This window comes from Fusarium odoratissimum (assembly GCF_000260195.1).
Source record: "Fusarium odoratissimum NRRL 54006 unplaced genomic scaffold supercont1.67, whole genome shotgun sequence".
Classification (NCBI taxonomy): domain Eukaryota; kingdom Fungi; phylum Ascomycota; class Sordariomycetes; order Hypocreales; family Nectriaceae; genus Fusarium; species Fusarium odoratissimum.
Genome location: NW_022158789.1, coordinates 28022 through 40386, shown reverse-complemented (window position 1 = coordinate 40386; position 12365 = coordinate 28022). Strand labels below are relative to the sequence as shown.

At 49.5% G+C, this 12365-nt stretch overlaps 4 protein-coding genes across 4 annotated transcripts; 2 read left to right on the top strand and 2 right to left on the bottom strand.

Annotated features, from left to right (window-relative positions):
- Window positions 1-1428: 1428 nt before the first annotated feature.
- On the bottom strand, window positions 1429-2088 carry FOIG_16152 (uncharacterized protein; the record flags this gene model as incomplete). The annotated part of the gene is made up of 2 exons (XM_031217583.1): window positions 1785-2088; window positions 1429-1740 (listed from the first exon to the last, which is right to left on the bottom strand). The coding sequence occupies exons 1-2, from the start codon at window positions 2022-2024 to the stop codon at window positions 1429-1431; spliced, it is 552 nt and encodes a 183-aa protein (XP_031052695.1). The 5' UTR covers window positions 2025-2088.
- A 1368-nt stretch (window positions 2089-3456) lies between these two features.
- Window positions 3457-4385, top strand: FOIG_16151 (uncharacterized protein; the record flags this gene model as incomplete). Its single annotated transcript, XM_031217582.1, has 4 exons — window positions 3457-3532; window positions 3598-3812; window positions 3871-3937; window positions 4003-4385. The coding sequence occupies 4 exons, from the start codon at window positions 3457-3459 to the stop codon at window positions 4383-4385; spliced, it is 741 nt and encodes a 246-aa protein (XP_031052694.1).
- Window positions 4386-6339: 1954 nt separating this feature from the next.
- Window positions 6340-7891, bottom strand: FOIG_16150 (uncharacterized protein). Its single transcript, XM_031217581.1, has 2 exons — window positions 7583-7891; window positions 6340-7520 (listed from the first exon to the last, which is right to left on the bottom strand). The coding sequence occupies exon 2, from the start codon at window positions 7384-7386 to the stop codon at window positions 6511-6513; it is 876 nt and encodes a 291-aa protein (XP_031052693.1). The 5' UTR covers window positions 7387-7520; window positions 7583-7891; the 3' UTR covers window positions 6340-6510.
- A 735-nt stretch (window positions 7892-8626) lies between these two features.
- On the top strand, window positions 8627-12326 carry FOIG_16149 (alpha-glucosidase). Its single transcript, XM_031217580.1, has 3 exons — window positions 8627-9811; window positions 9865-11477; window positions 11524-12326. The coding sequence occupies exons 1-3, from the start codon at window positions 9003-9005 to the stop codon at window positions 12180-12182; spliced, it is 3081 nt and encodes a 1026-aa protein (XP_031052692.1). The 5' UTR covers window positions 8627-9002; the 3' UTR covers window positions 12183-12326.
- Window positions 12327-12365: the final 39 nt, after the last annotated feature.

The following is a 12365-nucleotide window of genomic DNA, read 5'->3' as shown; positions in this document are numbered from 1 at the left end:
ATACCGAGAGCTGATGACTTAACTACCGCCGAGTAGTGTCTCTCTTTTCATTTCCTATTGTGATGCCTCAAACGCCCGTACACGAAAGCCGTTTCTTTGGGGCTGCTAATGCCGTTGTGACTTCACGATTAGAGTATGAGGATCGGCACTGTACCGATGGTCCGTCAATCTCTTACTGAGGCGTAGTTAAGTTCAAAGTCCACCCTTCACAACGGCATCGGAGATTCGGCGAGATGCGCTGCTGCAGCCCGTCAGGTGGACACGCTAATGAATGGCATGGCGTGACCTTTGCGAACCAAGGTCTAAGCGCCTGGACAGCATGCATTTCGTGAACCGATATCACGTCCCGGGCTTCCAACAAAGGGAAAAAAGGCTGGCTGATGCTCCCAAATTTCTCTAGAAGGTTTCAAATTACGAGTTTGTGGCAGGACAGGAACGGTCCGAGCGGTACGGGGATCCCAACGGTCTAATCCTGGGGAACCAATGTCAAAGCTTCATTCTCCCATGATAATAAGGTTTATACTAGCGGCCGCTCTGCCGCCGATGCCGGATTCGCGGGGTCATGATGGGTGTGACGGGTCGTAAACTATTGACGAATTATGGTAAATAGTTGGGTGATAAGGATGCAGGTTTATTGTGGCTGGAACCTGGGGGGACTGCCTGTCGGGGAATATGAGGCTGGCTGAGATGGCGCATCTAAACTCTTTTTGCGCGCCTCGACGCTGAACTAATGAAGATGCTGCATATCCCGAAGAATATCGCTACGAGCTCCAAAAGAACTTCAGGCAGCCCCTTCAAAGGCATAGCTCGTAGAATACTTATCAATGACAAAGTTTGGCTACGGAAAGTGGCGTGCTGAGCAGTTACCGATGAGCGTCGAGACCCTGCAGCTTTCGGAAACTAAAGAGAGCGACAGTCGTTTGCAACAGCGGCCTACACGAACTAGACTGAGCTGGTATTGTTCAACTACTGGGCTACAGCATCCGACAACAGTGAAAAGACAAATCTCTGCGCAGCTCATCTGTTTTGGGATAGTTCTGCAGGTATTGGTTGTTGAATGAGCGCATGATCTACGATCTAGATTGGCCTGCTGGCTACGGTTATGGATTGATGAACCTTAGTACGAAATTATTGATTCTTCAGATTCTAGCTATGACCTACACGTGGCTGTCTGGCCAAGTCCATGGCTATGTAACTTGGTGTAAACACATGAACTTGTTGATTCTAGCTATCGGTAGATCGGATCAGGGTCAACGCTCTAGACTTGCGCCTCAGCTTGTCCTCCGAGATTCATTTCATCAACAACTACTTGCGGAGACTTCAGTCCTTGCTAAGTCAAATTGACACTAATACACAAGAATGGCATTCCACAACTCCAACGTATCACCACCTCTAACCTCACACGGCAGTATCTCCCTCGTCAAACCCCTACCAATCCGAGACCTTGTTACTGATAACCTTGCCCAGCCACTTCTTATGCCCATAGCTGTACTGATGAATAGTAATCTTGGGACGTCCATTTTCGCCCTTTCCTGAGGCAAAAACCTTAATATCGGTCTTGTCAGGCCAGGTATGAACGCAGGCCGTTAGCGAGGCATCCTTGTCAACGTAAGGCCTTCCCTCCTCCTTGTAGCCAAGAAGGCCATGCTCCCATCCAGTGCTAGAGCTGAAGGAGACCTCTTGGATATAGCCTTTGTTCTCACATTGCCCCTTTTCGGGAGCAATGCAGTAGATGCGGATCTAGAAGGTCAGAGTGCCTCATGAAGGCTGGTGTCAGAACTTACTTCTTGGCCGTTTCCTCCCTGCCAAGCCGCTGCGGCGATTTGCCTGCTGCCGCACTTGACCTTCAGGTCTCCGTCTGTGAGCTTGACGACGCGAGGGTCATAGTCATCGGTTTCCGGCCCAGGAGAAAGGAGGTAGCAGAGCTGGTGATTCGAGTTGACGAAGAACACGTAGGTCATACCCTTCACATCAACCGCAGCAATGTCCCTGGGGAGCTCTTTGAATGCCTCTGCGGATGTCATGGCTGGTAGAAACTGTGTCTCGCAAATCTCACTCGCTAGTAATTCTGGTGATAGCTGTAAATTGAATGCTATGCTATGAGATCATTTAATGGTTTCGAACGAGGCGAGTGCCTGCTTTTATAGACTCCAGAACCTCATAGCTACTTTGGAGTCCTCGAACATCTCTCGTGCATGCATAGCCGTCACTCGCATTGGCTCTTGACTGTGGCTATGGCCGTAGAAGAGAGGCAGCTCGGCTCAAGACAACTCAACATTGACTCAAGACCAGAGCAGTCAGACGATATGCCTTATTTCCGGCTGTGCGTTAGATCTGGTAGTTTGGAGGCTGGCTAAACTGTTTAACGAAACTCGCGCTCGGATGTTTGAACATGTATGTACATCCAGCCAGACACTAATCTCGCCATATCTAGGCAATTTAGGAACTACTGCACGTTGTTGTTTTGTGGATTTGTCTATGTGGCTGCTCTGCATGGCATCTGATGGTCTCTCTCGTGATACATTGAGACATACTGCACGTTAGAGAAGGCCTCAAATGTCTAACCCGGACCAATAAAGATGAGACAGACAGGTAACTCTCACGGCAAGTTCGCCTAACACGCCCAAGTTCAGTGATTCTGCTCAGCGATGCAATGGTGATCTCACTATCGCCCAAATTATGTCCCTCTGAGGCGTCGTGTAGCTGGATCAACACGCACTAGACCAGCCAGCTCGAGCTACCATGCGCAGCACATTGTGTACCAATTGTGTGTGTGCAGTAGATCATTGAGGCGTACCTACTTTCCAAAAATGAACATTCAGCTCTGAAATCGGATGAGGGGAAACGCCAATCGTGCCCGTTTTAGATCCATTCTGAACCGTTGTCCGTTGTGGCTTGGTCCCAATCAGTCTAGACTGTAGATAGCCGGCTTGCTACACGTCATACCAGCCAGCCACCTTAGCAATACCACTCTCCAAAGAAGTGGATTTTGGGGTAAATAGGCTGACTTCTTGCAGTGGACTGCAGCTGAAGATGCACTATCGCCTGCACTCCATCACCAGTATCAGAGCCCTCACCTCACATAGTTCGATAATTGCTTTAGCGTTGAAGTACCTAGGCCCTATGAAACTACGCAGCAGACGCCCCCAGGGTCCTTGGAAGAGACCCTACTCCGTAGATAGCTGGGAGTTAGTCAAACTCAATTCATCCGAGAGCAGCTGCAGGCTAGGAAGGGTCCATTGCTAGATCCAGACTTTGGATAGCTGGCTTGGACCCTGGGTAAGCTCGATAGCTCTCCTGAGCTATCAAGCTGCATTTCTTTCGAAGCTGAGGTCGTTCTGATAATCCTGCTGTCCCCTCATTCTTTTTAAGCAGCCAAGTGAAGCTGCAATCGCAAGCCATCTTCCATCTCCATTCTCCTTTTCATTCCTTCACACTGTCACCAGGCTGTTCACAATGTTTGCACAATCTCTGTCACGCGCTGCCATTCTGGCTACTCTTTGTTTCGTAGGCCTCGCGTCTGCTGTGAGAGGTAAGTTGTCTTTAGACGTGGCTCCAGACCACAATTATACATGGGCCTTCAGTAACAAATTACAGAATCTGGCGATCCCAGTCCTGCTATCATCTCAGTGTCGACCTCGACCACGACCTTAAGGGCGGACGAAACCCAGACCGGTAACCCTGACGACAAGGTCATGGTACCTTGCGCTGGCCACATCACACAGTGTGGTGTTGAAGACAAAGCCAAGATTATTTACGTACCGAAATCAACCAGAACCATCACCAACAAGATTGTCACAACCTCGGTCGTGGTAGGTTTCAGTCGCAAAATCCTCATGCTCAAGACAGACATGCTGATATAGAGATTAGGTGCTTCCAACGTCAACCAGGGTCATTGAGAGCGTTACAGTTTCAACCGTCACCAACACAACTAAGGGTCAGTACATGCAAATCCAGATCCTACCATTCGGGCATAAGAAACTGACCTTCAATGACATCAAGGCCACTGTCGTGAGACTCACTATCTTCCCGGTGAACCCGTTGAAGTCACAGTCGATGTCCTAATTGTGACTACCGAGGAAATCCAACCCATCTCAAACACTACCACGTGGATCACCAGTGTTGTTACCGCCAGTGCCATCGAGCAATGTTTTCTTGAGAGATACACTATCCTCGGACGGGGTCCGGGAAGCCAGGGAAGCCCAGGTGCTTCAGCAGCAGCTGAGGCGGCATCTGCCCGCTCATCCGACAGTGTCAGCCCGGCCGCATCTACACCTGCAGCATCAGATGAAAGCCACTCAGACGATGATTCTGCCCAGCAGCGTTTGGGCACGGTTGATGATCTACCCGAGGTTATCGGGTCAGATGGAGAACCCTTGAGTTAAAGTGCCCAACCAAGGTATGACTTGACCTTCACACAGGACATGGGGTTCGAGACTGTTTGACAAGGAGTCGGAGCTTGATTTCAAGCCTTTAGTGTCAATTATTCTTTACATATGTAATATGGAATTGCAACGAGATGTAATAATTGTTCAGAAATCCACTTCTGATTCCCTTGCATTGACAATGTAGGTTTATCCTCAGATTACTAGGTTAGCACTGCTTTCTAGCGTTATAAATATCTGGAATGCTTTAACTTCCAAATGTAATACATCAACTTATAGTAGTGATGTCAAAGTACCCCCTAAAGTGTTTATGAGGATGATCGCGTTTGTGGATGCACTCAATAGCCAGCTCGGTGCTTCTCTGAAGGCCTGGATTATGAGAATACTAGTGGTTTGCAATGATGCACTTTGCGCTTGTTCTTTTAACACGAGTGGGCCTCATATTTCTCTTTACCTCCTTTTCCCATGTCGGTAAGTTTGTTCTTGGGTTAGCTAAATGGGACTTGGCGGGCTCGGCTTAGTAAACTATCATATTGTGACCACGGGAGAGAGGAAGGTGGTCCATGTAGTCTGATTATCTGACCACAAAGAGTAGTAGGTGGACTACACTAAGAAAGCACTCATCATTTTACCCATGCCATGAAAGCCCTTTCCTAGACATCTTCCGGTATGTCATAGGACCGACTATGGCATATGGCAGTCCCAGACCTTTTGTGATAGCTATCTAAATATATCCTCGCGAGCTATAACTTGAGCTGCAAACTGATATCAATATCTAAATGTCTCCCATGGGATGAAAGAAGTGAAGGGAGAGCAGTGTCTATTAAACGCGATTCTTTTGATCAAAGATATATATGCAAGAACTCTGAGCTGTAGAAATATGGAGAGATCAACTATGTTCTCAGGTTGTAAGAGAATGGAACGGATTGTTTTGGAGTGAGTGCTCATCAATGCCAGAGAATAGGGGCCTGCCATCACAACTACTTTCGTCCATCTGCACAGACCCCTGAAATTGCCCTTCCTCCAATTTGACAAATTCCTGGCAGTGACCTGTCATCTGTTGTTCGGTAGCTACAACAAAGTAGTATATCCCCGCGCTATACGCTCCGACCTCCATGGTTGGCTGTGTGTTTGCGGGGACCCCACACATGAGCCAGGCTACATCTCTCGTATCAGTTTGAAACCTGGAGAAAGATAGAAGGCAGTGAGCTACTATCGGCAAAGGGTGTTTTTTTCCGAGCAAGCGGTCCGAAGATGCTCGCATTGGTGAGCTCGCGACATTGTAGTTGAACGGTGGTGCACCTTAAATTCGACTGGCACATCTCCAATCACAGACTCTGGAAACACATACACAAACGAACTATATTTCATCAGCTTCATCAGCACGCGTCCCAACCAGAACGGTCAGCCTATCTGTGGCAGCCTCCCAGAAAACCCCTACGGAGACTACAAGATCCAGGCCACGTTGGGCAAATACGTCGCGTCTGTAGCCAACGGCGGCCACCTCTCTGCGTCAGGCACCTCGGCTAATGACGCTGATACCTTCTCTAGTGTATATGTACCTAAAGCCGGGACCCTGCAGCTCGCCAGGAGCAACCAATACGTGACGGCGGATCAGTCCGGCGCCTCTGCGCTCTCCGCATCTCGTGCAACGGCTAGTACCTGGGAGCGGTTCATCATTCGTCAGAAAATTGGTGAGAGCCAGGGTGTTTATTCTATCAAAGCGGCTAGTAATGGGAAGTTTGTGAGAGTTGGCGGTGATGGGGCGCTGGTCAATGATGGTGCGGTTGAGAACGACGCCGCTGGGTTCCGTTTTGTCAAAGCCTGAGGTGCCGCCAGAGAATTTCTTTGTGTTTTGGACTGCAAGGTATTGAGTCCTTACAGCCGGCTTACTCTCTTTCTTACTCACTTGCTTACTTGGTTCTTTCTCTTCCTCTCATGGGGAAAGATTTGTTTTCATCATTCACAAAGTGGAAAGAATACTGCCCTCTTTAGCCTATTCTCTTTGTACATCCTACCGCTTGGGTCTTCTTCTATAACCCTCTTCTTACACTATATGGATATTACATTTCCATTCAAACTCTTCGTTCAAACTCTCACAACAGTGGTATCTCAAATGCCTCTCTCACTTATCTGACTTCTTGAACAGCTTGGACAGACTTCCTCTCAGAGACATCTTCTTCGCTCCTCTCAACCTATCCCTAAAGCTCTTTTTGGCAACAGTTACGTCCTCGCCTCTCGCCTGTACTTGTATCTCTTCCTCCCGAACCTCTCCTTCACCAGTCTGCAAATGCTCCATGACCCAACAAACAGCCTCCCTCACAGCTTCTGGTTTCTCAATAATCACGTCATGACTGACATCCGGGATATGTACATATCGATTATTCCTAGAAAGTTGCAACTGTGCTTTCTTCAGTCTCTCATCTTCTTTGTCTGTCGCGTCCAAAAGCTTCTTCTGCATCAGCAGGGTTGGGCTGGCGAGGTTCTGCTCTGCAGCGATAGCTTGATCATACTGTAGTTGTTTCCATTTCAGAGTGTTGCCACGAATGACAACAAGTGGTTTGTTCCCCAAGATCTTCTTATCGTATTGTCTTTGTTCGAGTCGGGCGTCTATCGTTGGCTCTGCACCCGTCTCGGCGAGGACTATTCCTGCGACTTGGTGCGGTCTCGCTTCGAGGAAGAGCCTTGCGAAGGTGCCGCCGTATGAATGCGCGATCAGCACATATTGCTTAGGCGTGTCCCTGCTGTCGAGAAAACCCAACAGTTCGGAAATAGCTACATCGGTTCTGACATATGGATCTTGTCTATCCCAGAGCAGAAGGTGGTACGCAGGTCGAAGCAGTTCTGCTAAAGCCCCCCAAGACTTGCAGGAGTCGCCTGAGCCGTGAAAGAAGATGATCAAAGGATATGAGCTGCCTGTGTTCCCGACTATCTCAAACTTTGTGATGGTATTTTGTGTCGCTTGTGCCATTTCTTTTGTTGTTTTCAGCACGCACTTCATTGAAATGGCTGAGGCTTGACAATCGGTGAGAGTAAGCAGAGTGGGTCAATGCGACTCAACGGATTGTTGGGTTTCATTGCTGCCTGCGACATCACGAGATTGATAGCATATCTTCAATTCCAAAAAGCTGATGCCTGGAAACACAATCCATGAGCGGTGTCCAACTTATGAAGAAATGATCTCGGAATTTGCTTACTCCGGCACTCGTAATATGATTATATGGAGCAGGAGAGGAAGCTGTGTCGAGCGATGAATAGTTCGCTCGAGAGCAGATAATCCAGTGATAGCCTTAGTACACTGAAAATATTTGAGAAGAACTCACCGGATAATTTCTAGCTCGCGACTCAAGAAAATAGCTTGCAGACATTTCAGGATGAGAAGTCCTTTGCTGTTTCACGCATGATGTCACCTGCCGGGCCGTCGCACAAAGTGAGTAAGCTTGATTCAGGGTCGAACTCAACCGCCACCAACACATCGGTTCACAGAGTTTAAACCAACATCGTATAACACTAGTCACCATCCAATCAATCCATACAAAGCGTAAGCATACAACCCGTCGTAAATGATCCAACAAGAACACAAGACCGACCGACAAGAATTTGTTCCTTACCCTGCACCGCAAGCCCGCCTCTACCCGGCAATCCCGTAGCCGAGGCTTCCAATCGCCTCTCTCTCTCACAAGCAGGAGTCATCCCATTATTACTCAATTTTGTTAGCGACAGGAACAAGGCAAAAGTTCCGCCGTGAAGCTATCCACAGTCGTGCTATTTCGATCATCAGATGAACTGCAGGGTTTGTCATGATTGACATAATTGACCGAGATGGCTACGACTTGGCGGAGATGCGATGCAGCTTGGTGACAAAATAAGTCACCAATATCTCTCTGTGAGATCAAGGGCAGTGTAGGTGGTAATTTTGGCTGTAATTCAGGCCAGCAAGGATTGTCGGGAATTTCCCCATGCGCTACTCACTTCCCCATGGGAATCATGGCTTGGTCCTGGGGATTAGCACTAAGAGAACATGGTCTCCAGCAGCTAATTCGAGTGCCACCGAGTCACAGACCGAAGTCGGCCCAATGATTGGGAACAAGAGGGAGTGGTGATGCAATGGCTGCATGTACCCTCGGATGGCAAGGATGCGCCACTAACTGATCACACTCTGACACAAGGTGAGCGGTGTTAGCCTCGGATCATCGTCAAAGAGTGGTACATCTCACTTCTCGTCGCAGCCACACTCACTTCTGAAGCTCATCAAACCAACCCACGATCATTACCCAAAGCAAACGCACTCCGTCTCCCAATCCCAATTCATTCGTCAATGCCTCTCATCCGCACTCACGAACTTCTTCAATTATGCATAACGTTCGGCCCGACATTGGACCAATCCCATGCTTGACTGTTACTCACCCAGCCGATTAATTTTACCAGCAAAGTTTTCTTGTCTTTGACCTTCTGTAAAAAAGCTGGGGAAAGCTTCTGCCAACCCCGCAAATGGAGCCTCCGCCCTCAAAGATCATGCATCCCTGCACAGCATCACGCAACGAAAACCTGGTCCCGGCTCTTTTCTCGGCCATAACCTAGCTTAAGCTTGACTGCTTTCTTCAAGGGTTCACGGCAATGACGACCGTTACAGCGGGTTTTCTGTACGGAGTCTCCCTCGCTCTGTTCCTGAGCGGCGGAGTCTCCGCCGGCCTGGAAGGTAGCATGCATCATGACGAGACGATTCAAAGTCACCATGCCAAGAACGAATCTGTATATATAACCAAGCATGATGGCTTGATGGTTTTTCTTGCTCAGCAACCAGCTCTTCTCATTTCAATCATGTTCTTCAAGACGCTGCTCACTTCAGCCGTTGCCTTTGGCACTGCTTTTGCGCAGAGCAAGGCTGGCGTTGAAGACCTCGACAAACCCCGCAGAGACCTCTTCGAGAAGGATCTCTCTAAATGTCCCGGCTACAAAGCTACCAACCACCGGGAGACGAAGTCAGGCTTCTACGCTGACTTGTCTCTTGCGGGACAGGCCTGCGATGTCTTTGGCATTGATCTCCCCGAGCTGAAGCTCGAGGTTGAGTATCAGACTGAGGACCGTCTTCACGTCAAGATCTTGGATACGAATAACACCGTCTACCAAGTACCTGATGATATCTTCCCTCGTCCTGGCTATGGACAGTGGGCTTCGCCTAAGAACTCGAAGCTTAAATTTGACTTCAAGGCGGATCCTTTCTCGTTCACTGTGACGAGGAAGGATTCTGGGGAAGTGCTTTTTGACACTTCGGGTAGCAAGCTTGTTTTTGAGAGTCAATACTTGTATCTCAAGACGAAGCTTCCTGAGAGGCCTTATCTTTACGGTCTTGGTGAGCACAGTGATCCTTTCATGCTCAATGCCACCAACTACACCCGCACAATCTACACTCGCGATGCTTATGGGTAAACCACTTAACCTTTCCCATCAATTTGATGCGATTGCTAACACGTTTCAGTTGCCCCAACGGACAGAACCTTTATGGAGCTCACCCCATTTACTTTGACCACCGCAAGGGCGGCACCCACGGTGTCTTCCTCCTCAACTCCAACGGCATGGACGTCTTCATCGACAAGAAGAACGGCAAGCAATTCCTGGAGTACAACATCATTGGCGGTGTTCTCGACTTCTACTTCATCGCTGGTCCTACGCCCCGCGACGTCGCCAAGCAGTACGCCGAGATCACCACCCTTCCTCTCATGACGCCCTACTGGGGTCTTGGTTTCCATCAGTGCAGATATGGATACCGAGATGTCTACGAAGTCGCAGGCGTGGTGGCCAATTACTCTGCTGCTAAAATCCCGCTCGAGACTATGTGGACTGACATCGACTACATGGACCGTCGTCGCATCTTCACTATCGACCCTGAGAGATTCCCTGCTGATAAGTACAAGGATCTCGTTGACACTATCCACGCTCGCGATCAGCACTACATCGTCATGGTTGATCCAGCTGTGTATGATATGGAGCCCAACCCAGCTCTCACCAGCGGTCTTCAGTACGATACTTTCATGAAGGAGCCTAATGGTTCAGACTACAGAGGAGTTGTCTGGGCTGGACCCAGTGTCTTCCCCGATTGGTTCAACCCGAACTCTCAGCAGTACTGGAATGAACTCTTCCAGAACTTCTTCGACGGCGAGCATGGTCCTAATATCGATGCTCTCTGGATCGATATGAACGAGCCCGCCAACTTCTTCAACCGTCCTTATCCCGGCAACAACACCACTCCCGAGAACTTCGCCAAGGTCGACGGTGATCCTCCCAAGGCCCCTCCCGTCCGAGACGGCCCTCCTGCTCGCATCCCCGGATTCCCTGAGAGTCTCCAGCCGCCCTCCCTCCGCTCCACCAAGCGCGAAGTTGCCACTGTCGCCAAGACCACCAAGCGCTCCGTCGAAGTCCGCACCACCCCTCGCAACCGCGGTGTTGGTCGCTGGGCAGCTACCCGCAAGGTCTGGGGCCAGAACAAGTACGGTCGTCCCGGCCACGGCTGGCAGAACGGCAAGAAGACTGGCTCTGGCTGCGGTCCTGACGAGTGCAAGGGTCTTCCTAACCGAGAGCTCATCCAGCCTCCTTACATGATTCAGAACGGCGCTGGACCTACACTGGCTGACAGTACCACCGACACCGATCTCGTTCAGAGTGGAGATTACGTTCAATATGATACGCACAACTTGTATGGTGCTCAGATGTCTTCTCACTCTCACAACGCTATGCGTGCGCGACGCCCTGACAAGCGTGCTCTCGTCATCACACGAAGTACCTTTGCTGGTTCCGGCAAGGATGTTTCGCACTGGCTTGGCGATAACCTGTCTCAGTGGGATCAATACCGCTTCTCCATCTCTCAGATCCTGCAGTTCGCTTCTATCTACCAGATTCCCGTTGTCGGTGCTGATGTCTGTGGATTTGGTGGCAACGTCACCGAGACCCTTTGTGCTCGATGGGCTACCCTTGGAAGTTTCTATACCTTCTTCCGTAACCACGCCGATATTACTTCTCAGTCTCAAGAGTTCTACCGCTGGCCCAAGGTTACTGAGGCTGCTCGCAATGGTATTTCCATCCGATACCAGCTCCGTAAGTCACCGATGCCCCTCATTTGAACAATCGCTAACAGGAACAGTTGACTACATCTACACTGCCATCTACAAGCAGAACCAGACCGGTACTCCTACTCTCAACCCCATGTTCTTCAACTACCCCAAGGACAAGAACACCTATTCCATCGATCTCCAGTTCTTCTACGGTGATGGTATTCTCGTCAGCCCCGTCACCAAGGAGAACAGCACCAAGCTCGAGTACTACCTCCCCGATGATATCTTCTACGAGTGGTCCACCGGCAAGCCCGTCCGCGGTAAGGCTCAGTACGAGTCCGCCGAGGTTGACGTCACCGACATCATGGTCCACTACAAGGGCGGCCTTATCTACCCCCAGCGCGTTGAGAGCGCCAACACAACCAAGGCTCTCCGTCAGAAGGGTTTCAACCTCGTCATCGCCCCTGGTCTTGACGGAAAGGCCGAAGGTTCTCTGTATCTTGATGATGGCGAGTCTGTTGTTCAGGACACTGCTTCTGAGATCGATTTCAAGTACAACAAGGGCAAGTTGAGCTTCGATGGAACTTTTGAGTATGATGCTGGTGTTGGTATTGAGACCATTACTGTTCTGGGCGTCAAGTCTCAGCCCAAGGGTACGGACCATGCTGAGTATGATGCTAAGAACAAGAAGCTCGTGTTTACTGCGGATATTCCGTTGACGCGCAAGTGTCACGTTGACTTGTTCTGAGATGAACAGGATGGGACCTGGTAATGATTATGATTCTAGCTATGACGATAGTTCACGGAAAGTATTAGCTTTCGTCTGACATTTATGAATAAATATTAATCGATTATTCTTGTGGATGTCTGCTCTTTGTGACCTCCAAAAGCGTGTAAATGTCGAGAATATTGCTTGAAGATCTATTGTTAG